Source organism: Anoplophora glabripennis, unplaced genomic scaffold, assembly GCF_000390285.2.
Source record: "Anoplophora glabripennis isolate ALB-LARVAE unplaced genomic scaffold, Agla_2.0 scaffold106, whole genome shotgun sequence".
In the NCBI taxonomy this organism is placed as follows: Eukaryota; Metazoa; Arthropoda; class Insecta; order Coleoptera; family Cerambycidae; genus Anoplophora; species Anoplophora glabripennis.
Window position 1 is genome coordinate 709,428 of NW_019416398.1, and position 23,079 is coordinate 732,506.

The 23,079-nt window shown below is 31.5% G+C and overlaps 1 protein-coding gene across 3 annotated transcripts in view; it reads left to right on the forward strand.

The window, feature by feature from the left end:
- Positions 1 to 14,354, forward strand: part of LOC108904105 (inositol hexakisphosphate and diphosphoinositol-pentakisphosphate kinase) — a 60,154-nt gene extending 45,800 nt beyond the window's left edge. For all 3 annotated transcript variants that reach the window (XM_018706523.1, XM_018706524.1, XM_018706526.1), the window contains exons 21-23: positions 5,437 to 5,591; positions 7,482 to 8,446; positions 13,467 to 14,354. In XM_018706523.1, coding sequence (XP_018562039.1) covers positions 5,437 to 5,591; positions 7,482 to 8,446; positions 13,467 to 13,757 — 1,411 coding nt within the window. In that variant the 3' untranslated portion in view covers positions 13,758 to 14,354. The remainder of the gene's footprint in view (positions 1 to 5,436; positions 5,592 to 7,481; positions 8,447 to 13,466) is intronic.
- The last annotated feature ends 8,725 nt before the right edge of the window (positions 14,355 to 23,079 follow it).

Genomic DNA, 23,079 nt, shown 5'->3' on the forward strand with positions numbered 1-23,079 from the left:
AATAAAATTACTTCACCTGGTCGTGTAGTTATTAGGTACGTTGGTTATATTTTCCCCAAAAATGGTTCCACGTCAAAAAATATAAATTTCTGTATAGCTCATATGCGGACAATAAGCGTCACTTTTTAGAAACCATAATTTTCCTCTGCGTTTAATTCAAAGACTCAATTACAAAAGTGGACGTGAAAAGTAATTGAACTCATGAAAGGTTTGCGGACATAAATTAATATACATCTAAAAACTGACACCAAATCAAAAATTTATATAATCGAAGCCAAATTATTATGGTTCATGGAAAAATTTGATAGCTTTGCCAAAAACCTGCATTTTAAAGGCCTCACTAGCTTGTCAACTTTAGCTAAGGCCAGCTAAGCACACTTCTCCATAACAACGAATTTTTTGGAATTGGTCCATGAACGGTTTTTTTGTCAATTTTTGAACTGAATGAAATGAAATTTTATTTTGAACAAGAATGATTGCTTAACATTTTTTTGCTATTTTGGTATAGTCATTACGATATCAGTTGGAACCGTGTAAAAACATTTAACCCATAAATTCTACGGAATCCATAGTAATCCAGAAATATTTTGCCCTGTCTCGTCTAGATATACTATATTCCTATTTTGTTGACGATATTCTCTAATTTTTTGTAAATAATCTTCCAGAAGTGCAACTATACGTCATGATTCCATAATTACCATACATTTCCATTACCATTAGATTGTCAAGTTTTTTTATGTTTAAAACCGCATTGTAACAAAACATGTCGTAAAGTATCTAAAGATTTATAATTATAAACAGGATAATCGCTTAATTTATCTCGAATCATGTTTAAAGTAGGAACTTTATTTTCTTTATACATACATATTATAAATTGTGCGCTGTATTACATCTCTGGTAAAATCGTCAATATTCTTTAATTTTGTATTTTTCCATTTCCTCTTTGTACCGTGATTAATAACGTCTCCTTCTTTAATTACGCGATAAATTGTCGTTTTTGATATCTTAGCTAATTTGCTAATCCGTTTCCTAGTTTCTTTATCATATTGTTCACTATTTTCTCTTTTCAAACATTCATATATATTTAAAATAATATGTTGACTTTGTACGTGTAAATCTTTGTTTTTAAACTGAGTTAGTTTCGACGCTTTNGCAAATTAGCTAAGATATCAAAAACGACAATTTATCGCGTAATTAAGGAAGTAACTTTATTTTCTTTATACATATTATAAATTGTGCGCTGTATTACATTTCTGGTAAAATCGTCAATATTCTTTAATTTTCCATTTCCTCTTTGTACCGTGATTAATAACGTTATTAATCACAGTACAAAGAGGAAACGGAAAATTAAAGAATATTGACGATTTTACCAGAAATGTAATACAGCGCACAATTTATAATATGTATAAAGAAAATAAAGTTACTTCCTTAATTACGCGATAAATTGTCGTTTTTGATATCTTAGCTAATTTGCTAATCCGTTTCCTAGTTTCTTTATCATATTGTTCACTATTTTCTCTTTTGAAACATTCATATATATTTAAAATAATACGTTGGCTTTGTATGTGTAAATCTTTGTTTTTAAACTGAGTTAGTTTCGACGCTTTTGGGAAAACCCGGCTCGACTATTTGGGGAATTTCCCGGGTTATTTTGTAATTCTCCATTTCAAAGGGTCTCCAGAAAGCCATGCTACATTACTAGATAATTACATATAATATTTATTTTAAAAACTTACCCTTTATTGGTTACGATAGGAACAAATAATAATATTAACTAATAATTAATAATATATGTATTATACCAACAATAAATATACCACGCCAAGCAATGCTCTCCACTGCACTGGCAAAGCCAAGTGAATCGCGTTCGACACCAAATTAATCATAGAATACCAAGCAAAAAATTATTTACAACCAAGTGGACCAATATAGGTTTGCTTTGACGACCAGCACGCCCCCCTCGTAACAATTGATATCGTAACAACTATATAAATTAGCAATTTGTAAAGTTGATACTTTTTAAAAAATTTAGAATGTTTTGGCATCCCATTGCACACTTATCGGTACTCGTTTTATGCATGTATTGTGCACACAAAATTTAATATCAATATCTTCATTTGATTTTTTTTGTTTTCACTGTAATACTGAATTTCATAATTATGGCTTCAAGGGTACATTTTTAAATGACAAAGTATCCTTAAATTTAGATGAGAAATTCGCTCTTTCAGTTTTGACAAGACGTTCTATTACATTCCATTACATCATATTAATAATTAATATAATAAAAACAAATAAAAAGGTGTGTATTTGAAAACACTTCAAAATTAGAAATCTTATGCCTGCTACTATTTTTTAGGGGCACTTTTTGAAAAATTGTATTGGCAATATTTTTTATCTAAAATCCACACTTTATTTTACACAACCCAAAATGCCCCATACCTATACAGGGTGTTTCAGTTCGAGTGAATGAAACTTTAACCACAAATAAAACTCAATAAATAATTCAGAATTGCCTTATAAAGCAAGGGTCTAAGTTTCACCGTTTTCACTGTACAGGGCCGTATTGGTCGATTTTTAAAATCATATTATTTACGAAATCTTTGGTTTTGCTTATAACAAATTGATTAAAATTTGTTGTGATGTTAACATTTACTCGTGCATCATAAAATTTACAAATTTCTGTAGGTCAGTGGCGTAGGAATGGGTAGTAAAGTGGGATTTTTTTACCCCAACTTCTACGCCAATGACCTAAAAATCATTTGAAATTAATTTGTACATTCCATGGACAATTCTACATAAAAAAAGGTATACTTGTGGAAAATCTATTGAGTGTATTGTTTTACTGAAAATCTCAATTGAATGGGAGACCGTTTTTCTTATAAAAAATTATTGTTTAATTTTATAATGCATTAACTTGGAATTCAAAACAATATTAAATAAAGTCTTTACATCAGCGTAACGACTGGTAAATATAATTTCTTGTGTATTATTTTATTGCATTCATAATGTGGCGAATTCCCCCTCTGAGTTTATTTTTTTGTTAGCTACAGTGCGGTGGACAGCATATTCAATGGCACCTAAAATTTCATTTGTGCTATTCTGAAGCAATTATAGGTATCCTTGCTCATTCAACAGTCCGTTTGTTTCAAACAGATATAATTCTTTTAAAAAATTACAACTACATATTAATTTTAAATCTTCGCTGTGCGTCTATTACAGTATCCCTACACAATGATTGCCACGAAAAAAACAACTAAGCAATAATAGACTTATCTGTCATCAGGAACTGTCATTTTATTTTTAAGATTTGAAATATTAGTATTTGTAAAAGAAATGGATGAATATTCAAGTCTTATCAGAAGAACGGTCCCCATTCAACTGAGTTTTTCGACAAGTATACCTTTTTTATGTAGAATTGTGAACAGAATCTAAAAATGTATCCCAAATGATTATTAGGTGATTGGGGTAAAAAAATCCCACGTTACTACCCATTCCTATGACAATGGCCTACAAAAATTTGTAAATTTTACAGTAAATTATCCACGTGCAAATGTTAACACCACACCAAATTTGAATCAATTTGTGCCATTGAATATGCTGTCCACCACACTGTAGCTAACAAAAAAATAAGCTCAGAGGGGGAATTCGCCACATTATGAATGCAATAAAATAATACACATATAATACAATTATATTTACCAGTCGTTACGCTGATGTAAAGACTTTATTTAATATTGTTTTGAATTCCAAGTTAATGCATTATAAAATTAAACAATTTTTTATAAGAAAAACGATCTCCCATTCAATTGAGATTTTCGGTAAAACAATACACTCAACAGATTTTCAACAAGTATACCTTTTTTTATGTAGAATTGTCCATGGAATGTAAAAATGAATTTCAAATGATTTTTAGGTCATTGGCGTAGAAGTTGGGGTAAAAAAATCCCACTTTACTACCCATTCCTACGCCACTGACCTACAGAAATTTGTAAATTTTACGATGCACAAGTAAATGTTAACACCACAACAAATTTTAATCAATTTGTTATAAGCAAAACCAAAGTTTTTGTAAATAATATGATTTTAACAATCGACCAATACGACCCTCTGTATAGTGAAAACGGTGAGACTTAGACCCTTGCTTTATAAGGCAATTGTGAATTATTTATTGAGTTCTATTTGTGAGTAAAGTTTGATTCACTAGAACTGAAACACCTTGTAGAGACCAACAATTTCTAGTATATTGTTTTTAGTTTTATTAAATTTTGTTTTATTCATTTAATTTTTTAATGATATTGGGAAGGAGATTTGCATTTTTGCATAAATGATTCCATTCCATTCCAAGAGATATAGAATTAAGTACATATTGTCATACAGACAAGCCATTAGGTCAAAGTGAACGGCACTGAATTGAAAATTGAGTAACTATTTCGAAACATTTAGAAGACCTCTGTTCTGTTCTTTCTGTTTTTATCTCATGGTAGCATTCAATTAACTTTTTTCTAAAATTATTTGGATTAAAAAATATGTTAAAATCGAAGGAGAATAATCGAGTTGGTAGTGACAATTTATAAGAATAAGAAAGTTCTATCTAAGAACAAAGATCCTTAGATACTACTAATTTATATGTATTTTTTAAAATTATTTTTAATAGTTGTCTTAATAAAAATATAAATGAAATATGTATGTTTTTTACATTTTAATGTAAAATAGTGTACCTACTTCACTAACTTATAGGAGTATATTTTAATCAGCCTGAAATTAAAAAAAGAATTGTCTTATTACCAAAATTAGGAAACGGGTTTTGTTTTTGTCACAAAAAGGTATGTTTATTGAGAGATGTTTTGTTTTTTCTTATTACTAACTGTTGCTATTGAAAACTAAACAATGATGTACATAGAGATGGTAGAATAGAACAGAATACTGTAAATAATGCTAAAATGCTTAAAATAATGATAAAAGATGAATACTTAAATGTTACCAGTTGCATGTTTCGTTTAACTTTATGTTTTAAATTCCAGATAAACATATTTCTTATTTTTATGAGTGTATGTATCGAATTTGAAGTACACTAATTAACTGATGCAAGTAGAGAAATCAATTATATCCACATTCTTGTTATTTATAAAACATCTATCAAAGCTAACAAAAGTGACCTGTATTTAAAAAAATGTAGTTATAATTAAACATTCATGTTATAAAATTATCAACTATGTTTAAATATAAACATCGTAATTTCTGATAAATTGTACTTTCCTACAACTGTTCATAAAAACCTAAAAAAAAAGAATTTGAAAAACATGCCATTCAACTTTGAATAATTTACAAAAAACTACTCACTTTTTGTGTTGGTTGAATTACTTTGTGCATTTTAAGTGTGTTTGCGTGGACCATAATGAATTAAATTGTATTTATTTAACTAACAAATATTTTTAGATTAACTGTGGACAACTTAACGAAGATATTCCCTACAGCCCCAGGTCTAGATCAAGATCTAGGCAGTGTTGGGATGCTTCTAGATTCCTTTGATAAAGACATATCGGGATCTATGGAATTTTCTGAGTATTACAACTCTGCACAAAAAACACAAGGTAAAATATTTTGGATAGTAAAAAACATATTAAACTGATAATACTCGTCAAAATATGGAGCTTTACAATGGAGTTACAGCTCCAAACATTAAAGGATAAATAAAAATTTTAAATTTTATTTTGCCATAGCTGTCAACAAAATGTTTTAGTAACTTGTTTATTTTCCAATTCTTCAAAAGTCTGTATGATAATTTCATGAACTTAACTAATTTTAAATAAAAAAAGCTCCTCGTTTCAAATTGGTGTAAGCTTAGCTGATCTCCATACAGGGTGATTCAGAACTTATCCATAAAAAAAATTTTGGATGTACGGGGGACCCTTACAAATACAATTTTGTAAAGAAAAAATCAAAAAGGGCAGTTGGAAAATGATTTAAAAATACACTTCTGCACGGCACTGGAAACTGGTCCACTGTAAAACCTGACCTAACACAATGCGACCGGCATGGCGGTGTGATAATAACAGAAAAAAACTCGCAAGGAGAGAAATATGTAAATAGAATTTTATAGCACCTATGTTATATCGGCAAATTCAACTGCTTTTGCCTTTATTAATTAATAAAACTAATTTGTGTTTTTAAATAATAAAACCATTTGACATACCCGTTGTTACAACAACAATTGTTCAAAATTTTATCCACCAACTTGTAAACACAAATGTTGTCTTGCTTCACCATAACACAAATGCTTCACCATAAATTAAAACGATATCCATCAATTCCGAGTTGCTATACACGCAAACCATTTTAGACACTAACTACCAAAAAATTATTGGAAACACCACAGATAAACACTATCGCACCGACGATTGCAAAATCGGATTTCAGTATTTGAAGCTGAGGCCACGTGGCTCTCCACACGTATTGCGAATGACGCTAGAGACTACAGTTGTCCAGCTATGTAGTAGTTGAATGTACAATAACTTCAATTATTTTTTTCTCGGAAACTATAAGGATTTTACAAAAAATTTTACGATATTGACTCCATTTCTCATGCTGCATCTATTCCCAAATTTTTTTGGATAAGTTGTGAATCACCCTGTATATTTAGAAAAAAATATATTAGTATAAAAGTTAAATTAGTTCAAATAATTTAATTTCAGAAGTATTTAATAATGTTTGTTAACGCAATATGTGGTGGTTCTCTGATAGTTAATCCAGATCCAGAAGTCTCATTTATACGCAAAAGGGTGCAAAACCATATTCTACTGAAAATTATCTAAAATTTTCTAATATTTAAACCAAATTTTGAAATAAATAGGGTGATGTAATACACAAAAAAACAAAATTGTACTTGAATTTTATTTCAACATTATCGAATTTTACATGGGTGAGAAATTTTGTTAAAAAAATGTCCTGTAACAGCCATGGTCAAATAAAATGTAGCTTTTAGTTTATCCTTCAAGGGGCTGTAGCTCCTGTATTATGCGTTTTATGGGGTATATGTTTTCTTATACAGGTTTGGAAAATCCACATGGTCCATCTGCCTTTACATGAGAATGACAAAGTAAAGTAAAGAAATCCGTGCGATAGACAAGGATGGCTATAATGAAGACGTTTCATAATCTGAATAGTCACCGCCTGTTTCGGGTTAGAAGTGGGAGTGACTATTCAGATTATGAAACGTCTTCAATGTAACCATCCTTGTCTATTTCTGTGACTTACTTTCTCGTTCTCAAGTAACGGCCGATGTACCATGGGGACTTTCCGAACCTGTATATACTTTTTCTTTTATTTTGGTGAATATTATTGTTGATACATTTGATACATTTATTTGACATTCTGCACAGAATTAAAGCTTGACGTTTTGAAATGTAATTTCTACTATAATTTCATTGTGAAAAACCAGTCTTTACATTTATCACGTAAAAAAAATTCTAAAATTGTTTCAGGAGGAGAAAGTGGAGATGTAACACCAGTTTCAGGAGGTTCTGAGTTGGAATTTAACACTAATGATGCAACTGCTGGATCTTCCTCTGCGGTTGACTACGATGTTACAGTTACAGAAGATATGGAAACAATTGTGACTTTAGAAGACGATGAGACCATAGACCCCAATGAAACATTAACAGGCTCTAGATTAAATGCTCTTTCCAGTATATTTAGTTCAAGCGCCAGCCTAACAGATAATAACCAGCAACTAGTCGGTATCAGCCCAAAACTAATTTCTCCAATGAACCCTAATGTCAATATTTGCACAAACGTATTACATTCCCCTAGTTCAAGTAGTTACAATCTCAAACACATTGAAAATACTGATAGGATTCAGCCATGCTCAAGTGGAATAAGTGCTGATTTTGATAGAAGAGATTTAAAAGATATTATAAGAAAGTCGAATAGATCATTTGAAAAGGATATTCCTAATTTAAATATAAATATATCTTCTCCGGGCTCTGACAAGTGGTCAACGAATAAAGAAAAATTCTTAGAAATCAAAAGCTATAATAAAACAGATAATATAGATTTTGGAAAAAATTTAAATATTAGTACAGACAAAAAGGTAGAGAAAGAGAGTGGATTGATCAAACCTAAACCGGGAGCAGTTGTAGTCCGAGAAAGTTACATTGAACCGCCTAGAATATCGAGGGTATCAAAAAGTTTTCATGGTAAGTCCCCCTCTGGTAAGATCCCCATAGACATAACTAACATTCCCAGAAGAGCAAGTGATGGAGTAACATCACCTGGTAAAAATTCAAATCCCAGTTTAAATCAGGAAGGACAGAGTAGCGTGAAACTGAAGAATTATTCAGAGAAATCGTCGTCATTGAAGAGGCCACAGTTTGTGTCACAATTATCACAGCCTTGTGGAACCAGTACCAAATTGTCAAGTCAACCCAGAAAATCATCGTTATCTGAGGTAATGACTATAAAAATTTAATTTTTCAAAATCAAAATACTTTCACATATTTCCTGACAATAAGTTTTAATGCGATGCTTGTAGTTCGAATGTGATTTGCATATGCAAGCAAGGGCTATGTGGCTATATTCTGATGCAGAAGTAGCAGTGGAAAGTTTTAGGACAATGTCATGAGAAGATGGTAACTAATGCTGTCTTCCACTGACTGAGAGACATGTGCTATCATGAGATCACATTCAGAAGCAAACTGTCATATATCCATCAGCAATGTGTAAAGTACTCAGGGTGTATCATAATTAATAGCGCAAATTGAAACAGCTGTCAGTACACGATACTAGAAGTAAAAAAGTCTTAGTAAACATGGGTCCACAAAGGAGCCCTTAGATAATCTAGAATTTGTGGTTACGAGCCACCATTGACTTGATTGTGTGTAAATGACTCTCAGGGTGTCTTCGAGCAGGGTTTGCTTTTTATGTACTGTACTGTAGTATCCACTCTGTTTTATTACAATTCCACGTTTCGAAAATGCAACGAAAATTGGATATTACGATATTGCTTTATACGACATATTGGATATAACGACGGAATTTGGAAGTCCCGATTAAATCCTATAGAAATACCATATTCCAAATATCGTTTACTACAACACCCTTTACAATGACATTTCGGATTTAGCGATGTGTTTTTATATACATTTACCCTAGAATCTATCGGTTAGAACGACCAATAGTGCAATTAAAACCAATGCACCGCTCTTCCGTCCACCCCACCAGCATCCACGCTTTTGACACCAGTTAGTACATTTCGGACAAATTACGACTTTGCTACGCATACAGTTATATTATATGTATTAATTACCACTTTCTATCACGATGTCGAACACAAAAGTGTTTAATAAAGAAGAAAAATCACACATAATAAAGAGATTAAAAAATGAAGAAACTAATGCAAGCAAGCAAAAGAATGTGACGTGTCACACTACGATTTCAACAACTTGGAAGGATAGAAATAAAATAAAAGGCTTTTTTTCGCGAGAGAAGTTGTATGTTGTGGTATGTGTAGTATGAGTGAGTGAAAAGATGTAAACTACCATATAACAACTAAGACCAAAAGAGATAGAAATAGTAACTACAACTCAGATATTCACCTATATTGCCGCAAAAAAAAGCCTAAAGTTTCTATTCAAAAACAATTAATTGAAAATGAAGCGCGCGAGATCTTTTGAACACAAAGCAATACATGGACATACTTAAAGACTTGTATCGTAAATTTCTCATTTTTTCTATAAAAATTTTAAATAAAATATATGTAATTGCTTATTACGTCTATCGGTTATAACAACCATAAACAAACGGTCCCTTGAAGGTCGTTATAACCAATTTTCACTGTATTCAGTTGCGTTAATACAGACCACACTACACGAAGTAAACAATACACCTGATACAAAGATGACACTTTGAACACTTCCTTTAACTGCGAGTAAGTACACTGTACAGTCATTGTAACATGTAACTGTAACGTACTAAGTAAGACTGTTCTCTTGTTCATTAAAAACAACTGCACTTCTACCAAAATATCTAATAACTTTTTTAATCTATTGGTACCGTTTCCTAACTATGATGACATTTACACACAATAAAATCAGTAGTGGCTGGTAACCACAAATTCTAAATTGTCTCGCAAATGATTTGTTTGCCGACCTGTTTATGAAGACTTTTTTGCTTCTAGTATCGTGCACTTACAACTGTTTCAATTTGCGCTGTTAATTATGATACACCCTGTATAAGTGACAGTACGGTTAGTTTGATGTAAGCAATTCATAGACGGCCAAGCAGTCTATAGTGGCTTGCCTTTCCCAATTTCTCCAGAACTAACTGAAAGGGCTTAATAGGCAACTTAATGAAATTGATGTTTCACTTTCTAATCAATTTTCTTCATGTAATTGCCGGCGGATATCTGCCGGAGTTCACTTCTAAGCATGATGAAATCTTATAACGGCACATATCTCTCTATTGGCGGTAGACAATGTTAAAGTGACCATTCTCTCATGTACTGCTCTAAAATGATTAGCTTTCTGGTACTGCGTTATATAACCACATATCTCGTCTTGCTTACACATTGATTCTCACAATAGCAGAGGAGACGACCTAGATGATCAGATAATGAGCAGTTAGTTGTTATGTAAGATTACCTATGAATTTTTACTAAAACTTATTTTGCTCATTGCTTTTGAACCATTTGCCTCTATTAATTTATTTTTTTGAAATGGAATTAAATGAAATTCTAGTAATAACGGGTGGGGCAAAAGTCCCGCTACCATTTTGATTGCGCGCCATCTTGGTTATGTGACGTTTAGCTCAGTTTAGCTTTAACCATTGTGTTGTAGACGTCCAAATTTTATAATGGATAAATATACGCCACAAGAACGAGCAAAAATAGTAACAATATTTATTGAAAATAATCGTTCCATTATTGCCACACAACAGAAATTGCGTCAAAAATATCCTAATCGTCCAGTGCCTCACAAAACCACAATTTATCGTTTACATGCGAATTTTCGACAGTACGGTATGACAGCAGACAGACCTCGTTCTGGAAGACAACGGATGTCTCGTAACGCTGAAAATGTGGCTCTGGTGCACGATAGTGTTGCAGGATCTCCAGAAACATCAATTCGGAGACGTGGTTCCCAGTTACACATTTCTGCACACAGTTTAAGGCGAATTTTGAAAACTAATTTGAAAATGTTCCCATACAAAATTCAATTAGTCCAAAAATTGCTACCGAGAGATCCTGATCAACGAGTTGAGTACAGTAATGCAATCCTAAAGCTGTCTGGTGAAATTGAAGATTTTTCGTCTAAATTGATAATGAGCGACAAAGCCCATTTTCTTCTCAGTGGCCACGTCAATAAACAAAACAGTCGGTTTTGTAGAACACAGAATCCTCAATTAATTCATGAAACATCATTGCATCCACTAAAAACAACTGTATGGTGTGGTATTCATGCTTGAAACATCATTGGTCCCTATTTTTTTGAAAATGACCAAGGTGTTACTATTACTGCTGAAGGGTACCAAGACATGATTCGAAATTTTCTTGTGCCTGAAATGGAAGGGCAAGGACTAGAGGACATGTGGTTTCAGCAAGATGGGGCCACAGCACACACAGCCCGTTCAACAATTCAATTATTGAATGACATTTTTCCACAAAGACTAATTTCGCGAAATGGCAATTTAGCATGGCCAGCCAGATCTCCGGATTTAACAGCACCAGACTTTTTCTTATGGGGTTTTTTAAAATCAAAAGTTTATGTGAATAAGCCCCAAACGATTCAACATCTTAAAGACAATATTCGTCACGAAATTGAAGAAATTCAGCCTGAGATGTTGCAGGATGTCATGAAAAATGCCTTAAAAAGAGCCGAAAGTTGCATAGCGAATCGCGGTCACCATTTAGCCGATATAATTTTCCAATCATAACGAAAAAAATGTAAAGACCAAATACACTTTTTATGAAAACCAAACTTACTTATCTTTTCTTTGAACAAAGTTATAGGCAATCAAAATGGTAGCGGGACTTTTGCCCCACCTGTTACAATATTTTTAATCAGATTTAACAATATTTCAGCAATGAGAACAGTTACAGCTAATATTTGCTAATTTGTAATCGAAAAACTGATGAGTGATAAAAAAATCAAATGCATTCATGTACAGTAAAGCTTGGTTATAACGTACCGACGGGGACTTAAAAAATCGGTACGTTATATCAGAAGTACGTTTAACAAAAATTATAAAAAGTTTAATTAATTCTTAACAAAAATACAAACATACATATGTTTAACAAAAGCATCAATAGAATAACAATATATGTGGATTTTGTTCTTAAAACTTAAAAGCGAAACTAAAAATACACTTTTTATTTGCACCACAAAATAGGTATGTGTGTATAATAAAATATCTAAAACTACTTTTCAAAAAAATCTGTTAGGAGTTTGTTTTTTGCGACTCATAAGGATCTGTACCTCTAAATACATTTCCATTTCCAGCGATGCGCTTGAAATACGATCTCCAGTATTAATTTTACTTTCTAAAAATTGTTTTACTTTTTTTATTCCTCTAATTGCCTCATCAAACGTTGAGGGCGTTTCTTCTTCCGGTTCTTCATCTTCTCCAATAGCAATCTGCTCATCTTCGTTAATCTGGTCAACAACATCCTGCTCTGTAGGCAAATTTGTTGTAACAAGCTCTTTATCCACATCAATGAAGGCATCAATCACAGCTGAATTTAATTCTTTTAAGTTAAAATTATATTTATTTAACCACACACTTAAAGGTAAGTTATCGACATCCTCTTCATTAGCAACTTGTTTAATAATCCATTGATTAAGAGGTAATGCATTGTCCTAGTCGAACTCACAAAGAGAGGGCAATGCATGTTTGAAACAATTCTCAATTGTTTTTTGGGTAACCTGTTGCCATGCTTTCGCAACCATTTCAATAGCATCATGCAAATTTATTGTTATTGGTGTGCTATTTTCGATACACTGGTCATAAGCAGTCGTCGATAATGAACTCTCAAACTGTGGATAAAACCTTGATCCAAAAATTAATTAATGCGTACAAATGGTGCAAAGGCTATAGCTAAATAAGTTTGAGTAAAAATTCTTATAACACCAAAATTTTCTTGTAGGTCTTAAGTTTAAATTCTTTATTTAAAAAATTGTAAAAAAAATTTATATTTTTCTAAAATTTCTGCTCCGATTTCTATTTACTGGTTTCAGTTAATATGAGAATTTATTTTCATTAAAAGAAAAACAATACAATTGCAGGGTGATTGCTATAAAAATGTTTTCTTTTTCTGGGAAGTTTTATATAGGAGAAATGTACATTATATGGACGTTGTGGGTTCAATTTTTAAGGTATATCAGCTAGACTTGTAGCGTTAAACATGCAATCACTCTGCATTTGTTATTTTTAAGATTTACCTGTTTTCTGAAAGGATTTTTCTTTTTTTTAAGTCTGTAAAAACTCCAAGATTTACCACTACAAGGGTAGATGAAGCAGAGCATGCTGCTTCTGTTGGAATTCCATTTGTTCCAAGAGTCAGTAGCGATTTGCAAGATGCGACTAGAAATTTATCTGCTGCTTTAGATTCAGATGGTGCCAGCACTTCTGTTGTGGGTCACAGCAGAAGTGTGAAAAATAAAAGTATTAGTTGTGATTTTAGTGACAGCAATGTAAAAGTAACTAAAAGTAACTCTGACAAATCTTCTGTTACTCACGGGTTTAATGTTGATAAAAAAGATTGAATTAATTAGTTTTCTTTTTCATTTCAGATTATTTTCTCTCAAACAGACTAAAGTTTGTTCAGTTAGTTACATAATCTCAAGAATTTTCTATAGATTTTCTTAGTTTTGTGGTGATTCACTTAACATGTTCACAACAGTGTGTACTACCCCTTACTTTTTCAAAATTATTTAATTTATTCCAAGATATTTTATATATCATGGAATATATTTATAGTCATGGGAGTTATTCGAAAAAAAACAAAAGTTATAAAGCAGTCATTCAAGTGCCCTTATCACTGCACAACTTTTTAGTAATTTAACTAATCTTGTACCGCTTACCATTTCCGAGATTTCCGTAGTAAGCATCTTTAATTGAATCACCCTATAAGTACATAAATAATTTATTTTAGGTTTTTGTTATATAAAGTAAAACTTTTAAAATATTAATTACAATAATTTTTTATATTTTTAATAAGACTGGAAGCGATAATCCCTTGAATTTGGTTTCCAAAAGAGAAAATTGCCGAGAAAATGAATACCCCAAATTATTTAAACATTGCTTTTAGTAAGCGCCCAATTTTAATTAACATTCTTTACGTTAATCATATTTTTGTATATATATTAAATAAAAATATTAAATTCCCAGAAAATACACATTGTGCTTTATTATTTACATTCCTGTTTTTGTGTGTTTAACATAAAAGTAGTGAAACAAATTTGATATTTTTACAATAAACACTTTTCCACAATGAAAACAATGGATTATACTTTTAAATTGAAACAGAATAAATTGACTATATTGCACAGAAAGCAAACAAACAAAAATAACTTTTTTGCACAATCAAGCTTCACTTACCATGTGTATTTCTACGACAGTAGGATGCGCTTACTGGTTGCAAAGACTAACAAAACGGTAAGTAATTTCCTTACCGTTCTAGAATGGTAAGTACATAATTATCAAAATAGTAATTTTTAACATCGCATTGAATTGGAATGGGTTTTCTGGAATTCAGTTTATTTATTAATATCGAAATTAAATATGCAGCTGGTACAATTATTACTTATAGAAATTGGAACGATACATGTTTTTATTCCGGTTTCAGTTATATTTCTATTTACAGTAAGCCGTGACAATAATAAACATCAATATATTTAAAAAACCTGCTTCACAAATTTATTCAAAAACGTCATTTTTGACATTACATAAAAAATTAAATATGTATGTATAACTTCGTTTTCATTTATTGCAATCGTGCAAAAAATAGTATAAGCATCACGAATGTTAAGGGTTATACCGTTCTCAGACAAAACATTGTCTTTAAACAAAATTACCCTTATAGTCCAGGCAAGTTAGACCAAAATCACCCAGAATACGGACATTTTTTTCTGATGAACCGATGAGTTGCGGTTTTCGGCATTGTCTTCGAAAAAATATCAGGAAAAAAGTCTATATATTACACTTTGGAGCTGGATCGAAACTGCATTGCGGGTGCATAAAGTGCATCTTGGAGTGCATCAATTTTTCCGAATTTTCTAAAAATGGTAAAAATTGACTAAAAGTTGTAGAAATTTGGTTTTCGGGGTCGGAGATTCCGAATCTGACCCTGAAAAATATGCCCAACGGCCCTGGGGCCCCCCAGGGGGGCAAGCGGGGGGCCTCCCGTAATACATCGAATAGCTGAGTAATTGCCTTCTAAATTTCTACAAGGGGTTTTCGGGGTCGGTGATTCCGAATCTGACACTGGAAAATATCCATTAATCTTAGCTTGTCTATCAGTGAGAAAAATTGTCGTAGAATTGGAGAAATCCTGGATAATCCGTTCCCAAGAGACACATTTCGTTAAAAATAAAATAAATATTCCTTAAAACCGAAGAATATTTCATGGATCATGGATTTTCAAAAGAATCTCTTGGGCCCGTGCGACTGCGGATAATGCATAACAATTAGGCGACAAAATCCGATTATCGACAATGCAGATCTTGTGGGTGCAGGAAGCATGAAATTACAAGCACAATTGCATGTACAAATTGTTTTGGAACCAACTGTTCCAATCCTGAAATAGTCGAAAATGTAATAGATAGTGATGGTAGTACTGATGATGAAAATTGTGATTGATAGTGAAAGTGTTAGATAAACATATGATAGTAGTTGTCTCACTAATTGCCTTGCAAATAAAAAGAAAATTGGTTCTCAGAAAAAAGGTGTTTCTTTTCGACTCATTAATTTCCTGTTAGTCTTTCTTACCCTTCTTGTCTAATCTCTGTAAATTTACGTGTGTTACAAAGATAAGCCTACAAGATCATGGTTGGTAAGTGGGTGGAACAGTTTTATTGCAAAAATCTGATGTGCCTTTCAATGTTTTCCAGAAAGCCCACCCCACAGGCGTCGGGCATACTTTTCAGTGTCAGAATCGGAATCCCCAACTTCAAAAACCCCAAGTGGAAATTTAGAAGGCTAGAAGGACTCAGCTATTCGTTGTTTTACAGAAGCCCCCTCTTGCCCCTCTGGGGGGCCCCAGAGCCATCGGGCATATTTTTCAGGGTCAGAATCGGAATCTCCGACCCCAAAAACCAAATTTCTACAACTTTTAGTCAATTTTTACCCCAAAGTGTGATAGACTTTTTCCTGATATTTTTCCGAAGACAATGCCGAAAACCGCAACTCGATCGGTTCATCAGAAAAAAATTTCTGATTCATTGTCTAACTTGCCTGGTCTATTACCGTTCTTAGTATGTAATATATACTATGTTTGATTTGATTTAATAGTTTCATTAAACATTAATAGTATGTTTCTTTTAACTGCCTATAATTAGCGAATTGCCATATACGAAGGGAACTCAAAAATAACAATCGAAATTGACTAGTTTGTGCTTCTCTCACTAAATGGATGTTACATAACCCCTCCCGAGTCAGTTTGCCAAATGGTGTCACTTGAGACGGTTTTCGCGCTGCGACTATTTCAACCCTTTCGATTTTTTAGATAACATTAAACACGATGTACTTTTACCGAGCAAAAACAAAATTTCAATGATGCACGCTGTTGTCAAATATCAACAATTTAAAAAATTGTCTGTCTCAGGGGCTCGCTACAACCATCTCAAGCGATGCCACTTGGCAACTTTCAACTTCAAGAGCGGCCCGTAGCAAATTTTGTCCAGTTATTTTTGGCCCCCCCCTCGTATTAACAAAAATTTTGGACATCGGCTACAATGGTGACTGTGAAGCTAATAAGAATTCTGAATTTGATTATGATAATGGAGGGAGGGAAGAGAAAAATTATCTAAACAAGAGATACGAATATATTTATTTCTCATATGGATACAAATAGTATACACCAAAACATCCAAACTAATCTACAACGTTTTCAATTCACCTTTAAAATAAATTTGTACTTCATAAAATAACAGCTCTTACATGTTTTTAACAATCTGTTGCAAAAATATCTTGCAATTATATCCAAACTTTTTACTTTACCAATAATATACTCAGACTTTTGTCAGTAATTTATATGTACACTTAGAGAATTGTTTCTCAATAATTTAAACAAAACAGCAACACATGTATATTTTCATTTGGCAAAAGATAACGTTCTACAGTGAAGAGATCAATATTGTAACAAAACATAATATTAAAGAGTAGGCAGTCATGTTATTTAAGGGCAGATACTTGTGATGCTATTAAGGGGAGAGTAAAGGGGCAAGTAAAGCGCGTAGCTGCCATTTAGAACAAAATTAGCATTTTAAAGACCAAAAAAGAAGCACATGTGTCGAACTATAATTGGGAGAGGTAAATATGGTTAGCAGTCCTTTCTTTTTTAAAATCGACATCGACGTAATCACAGTAAATTTCACATTATGGATATAATAATCTTACAAATTGAAAAGAGCAAAAAATATTAATACACATTTAACAATGAGACGAAAATAATATTCTCTGTTTAAAGGAGAATAATTTGTCTAAATCAATTAAAAAAGCGATTTTGTTACGACCACTTTACAAGATGTAAAGTGAACCAACGTAGTGTAATGTTATTTGGATATTTCTAAAAATGCACTAATAGTAAGAAATGGCTAAAAATGAATGTATTAATAACAAAATTACATACTGCAGAATTCACTGAACATTAGATTACAAGTAAGATGCAAGAAGTAACAATCTTTTGCAACTTACGTTACAATGCTTGTGAAAATGTTTATACTTACAGAACTGAGTGAACATCTAGCATGGTAGGTATCATTATGCTTCATCTAATATGAGGATTTTTACCATGAAGTCTACAGAAATAGACTTCATCGTTCCTCAATTCAATTGCCAAATTCTTAATGTCAAAATTAATGTAAAAATTCAAATAAATTATAGGTTAATTCCAAATCTTTGCAGAGATATAGTAGCTTGAAGATAATCTGCTGGCAGCGTGCTTTTTTAAGATCTTCTAAACCAGTTGAAGTATGAGTACCAGATTTGGCTAACAATTTTTCGTTATTGATGGTTCATTTTTATAGAGTACAAAAAAATGTCGAATTCTTGTTTTGTCTCTCATAAAATACAAGTTTAGGCCCTGTAGATTGAAAGAGTGATGGTAAAAAAATTATTGCCCTTCAAAAGTTTTGCTGAAGGATACAGTTTTGTAGTAAAATTTAAAAATATATAATCATGACAATTGTTATTAATATTAAGAAAATTCTAATGGTCATATATGTAAAATACAAATAAATATTTCTAAACACTAGGGATGACTAAGATGTACATTAAATATTTTTAGTTTGAATACATTGATAATTGTAATAATTTTGTGGGTTTAGAACTGTTGATTTGTATGTAAAGATGAACATCACTTTCTTTGGTAATAATTGCATAATTATATATGTACTTATTTTTACTCCAAAACTGTCCTTTAGCAAAATTTTCAAGATCAATAATTTTTTCAATTATTATTAGACAAGGTCAAAACTTACATTTTCCAATATATAACAAAATTTGATATTTTTTTATCACGGTGTCTATGAAAAATTGGACTTACCATTAGCCGAAAAGGTGTACAGTAGATAAAAAAAAAATGAACATGTCATCTTCAAAGTGCTATATTGTCATAAGGACTTGAAATTGAAGGCTATATTCATTTGAAGTTTTTGCGTTCTCAATTTTGACAAAAATTTGGTAATCAAACTAAGGGACATTGTGTAATTTTGTAGATTGAACTTTTGGGAATTTAAATATTCTTAAGTGCTAAATATTTTTAAACTTTCCTGATTGTCAATCACTTCATTCGTTTTCTTACTTTTACATACAGCAGACATACCTTTGTACTTGAAATTTTTTGTAGTACTAGTAACAGTATAAAATATTATGGGTTAATATTTACTCTCCTAATTATAAGTAACACACTGTTTCACGGCTGAAGCAAATAAAGCTAGAGAAAAACTGAACTTTTAGTAGAAATAAACAATTACAGATAATACTAAAACTTCATAAACTACTAAATACCACTTTTGATTTCTCTGTACACAAAATCTTGACCACTCCCAAAACTGATTTGAGGGCTAATAGAACAGAAAAAAACTTTGCTACTAAAACGTAGTGAATTTATTATTATTTTTGGATGTATGTAAAATTCTACAAGCTATGGTGTAAAAAGCTAGGCACAGGTTATTAGGCGAGGGGTGAAAACCACCTTTTTATATACGTCGGTGCAAAACTGTACCATATTAGTAAAATTTACAGAGCTGGCTAAAAAGTAGTTTCTTATTTACGATTTAATAGAAGAGTTTCTCAAAATATTTACCGATAAGATGGAATTTTCTTCTAAGAGCCTAGTTATTTCATTATAATACTCATAAAATCACAAAAGATACAATGTACATTGGCTTCAAAATATTATATTCATCTCTTAAAAAGGGATATCCAAATACAACCGTCTGCCGCTCTTGTAGTTTAGGCATTACACGAGTGTTACGTAACCCCTTCTGAGTCAATCAATGAAGTGGCGTCGCTTGAGATGGTTGTAACGAGCCCCTGAGACAGTTTTCGCGAGACGACTATTACGAGTTCTTTGATTTCTTAAAATGATTGATATTCGAAAACAGCATGTGGCATTGAAATTTTGTTTTCTGCTCAGTAAAAGTTGAGCTTGGTTGAAAAGTTGTCGACAGCTTATAAAAAACATGCCTTCAAAAGAACTCAAGTGTATGAGTGGTATTCGCAATTCAAACGCGGCGACATGACAAACGAAAACATTGAATGCCCGGGTCGGCCTTCCACGTCCAGAACTGATGAAAACATGGAAAAAAATTGGGGGCTCGTGTACGAGGAGTGTTACTATTGATAATCGGCGGCTCGTATCGCTGCTTGTAGTGACTTGTTGTGAACATTTTCGACAAAATCATCGCCGGGGATGAATTGTGTTATGGTATTTTCGAATATCAACTATTTAAAAAAATCGAAGAGGTCACAATAGTCGTCACATGAAAACTGTCTCGGGGCTCGTTACGACCGTCTCAAATGATGCCACGTGGCAGACTGACTCAGGAGAGGTTATGTAACACCCATCTAGTGGGAGAAGCCCGAACTACACGAATGGTGCAGGCAGCGAATTTCGTCTGTTACTTTTGGATCCCCCCCTCGTACATGATGTGTCTATAGTGATAGAACATAAAAAAATAAAATCTATACTTTCAGTGGATATGTGCGTTTTGTGTTGAAATTAATTTAAAAGAAAATTCTTGTATCGTTTCAATTCATATTTACAAAGTTATGTAGCAAATATAGCATCACTGATGAAATACATACTTTTTTTAAACTTGGGTAATACATGGAATTTTGTTGTAGCTTTTTAAAAAAGTGCACTACATGGAAAAAGCGTTTTTACGGATATTTGTTTTATGTATATATAATCCATGCTTTTCCAAGTTTAATAAAATATAAAAAAAAACTCTCCTATTAAATATAAAATGCAATGAGGTGATCTCAAAAAAAAAACAATTTGCAGGTTTTCAAGCATACATCATAAAATTAAAATTATGTAACATAAATCACAAAAATGTATTAGTATAACAATTTATATAATTTCTGTAGTCTAAAAATAATTACTTACAATATTTTAAATATTAGAAACATATACAATCATTGAAAATAAAAAGGAACTAAACAATTTTAGACCACACTTACACACTCATCCAAATAACATTATAATTTTATCAAGTTTGTAATAAAAAAATAATTTAAAAGAAATAAGTGCCTCTAATATTCCAAATATAATTTATCACAGACGATCTTGTAAAATTTGAAAATTTTAAAATTTCATAAAACCTACCTATTGTTTAAAACATAAAAAGACCAAATATAGTTTTTAAAGGAAATCACTTTACTTGACTAAAAGCAATATCACATTTCTACCATCAAATTGAAAGCAGGCTATTGCCCTAACAAATTTTTAAGTACAATTACTTTAAAACATGATACTTTTTGTGTCAATTTAAAGTATTTAACAAATACTACAATGTTTAAAAGATAATTGACAAAATGTTCCCACTATTTCGGACGAATAAAAATGAGATATGTATTTTTATTTGAAGATATGTAAAAATCTTAATAAATTCTTTTACACATTAAAAAATTACAAAATTTTGTAATTATGTATAATTATAATTTACTGCAATTAAGCAATACATTTTCGTTTAAATTACGTCTGCTTTAAAAACAATTTGTATTTCTTATAAGTAAAAGAAATCTCGGTTAAAATTTTAAATCAAGTTCATGATGATGTGCAACTTTAAAATATTTATTACAGGAATTAAGTTATTTGAAAAAATAGATTTTGCTGTAAATAAGCTAAAATAATCTCTATGCAATTAGTCTTTTAATACTTTTAACATGAATTTTGTTAAAGAATGTTAATTTCTGTATAAGTTTAAAAATGAAAATTTTGTTTCCTAATATAAATAAAATTCTCTAATACTGCTGTTAAAAGTAGATCAATATCAATTTTTCTAATTAAAATGGCACAGTAAGTATAAATTTTGAATAGAGACAGAATTGGAGATTCATCAAATAACACTCAGAATTTCTGACCAGAATTAGGTCAATGAATAATTAATTTAAGCTCAAATAAGTTTGCTACAAACTAGGTGAGCTTAGGTGGCAGAGCCAAATTAGTTAAAAATTGAAGCCTGATCACTATGTCTAGACCAAAATGTTTTAACTTAAATTTCTCTCTCACATATAAGGAGAATTTGTTAAAGCAATGAAACATTTAAGGAGGTTTATCTGATATGGATTTGACAAACAAATATTCATAAAAAAATTAATATAAGCTTATCAATATGAAGAAAATCGTCAAAAAAAATTTATAACTAGTTTCGATACCTAAAAGTCGAGATATTAATAAAATAATTTTTCAGGATTTAGTAGTCTTATGAGAATGCAGATTTTTTGGTTTTCCACTTAGAATGTGCAACAATTGACAAACAGTTTCCACAGCAACTTGTATAAATAGGAAACCTATATCTAAGGAACCGTATGACAGCTCGTAGAAATCGATTAGGTACTTGTAAGATACATAATATATAATAATTCTCCTTCAAACTGCTGTCGTTGACTAACTTAACCTCCACTATGCGTGATAGCGGCAACGCCGCGGTTCTCGACGTAGCATATTATTTGAAATTGATGTAAGTATATTTCAAGCTTAGGCATCCAAACAAACAGAACAATCGAACGTGAGCAAGCGAATGCCGAGCCGAGCGCGCCAGCCAGGTGCAACGTTGCCAAATCTAAATGCTTACTACTTTAGTCACTAGCGAATCTGCAGAAACTCTCATTTGACTTTAGACAAACACCGATAAACCTCCTCAATGCAAAAATTTTATAAACTCAAAATATTATAATTATATGATACAGTTGCTTTATTCCATATTTTCTTCATTACTTCAGAAAGGTAGCTTTAAGTGTTAAAGTATGCTTTATCCTGCTCTGTGATTACGGTAACAAGCTGATAATTCTATATTATTAATTCTATTCACATTTCCTGAATAAAAATTAAATATTGCCTTTGCAAACTTAACGAAAGATAAACATCAGGCAATATTCGACAGAAATTGTCAGTAAAATGGCAAGTTCCAATATGGAACATTAACAAATGAGTTGTGAGAATTATAGTCAATATTAAATGATTTTCAAATATTGGTATCAACTAATTTTTCTGCGGTAGTAATCGGTAAATATCATAAGAAGCTGTATTGACATGCAATAGTTTACTGTTTAAAAATTCTGTTTTTACTGAATTTTATTTTTTGATTTCTTTATATTTTATCACAATTTCAAATATTTATACAAGTACATAAATAT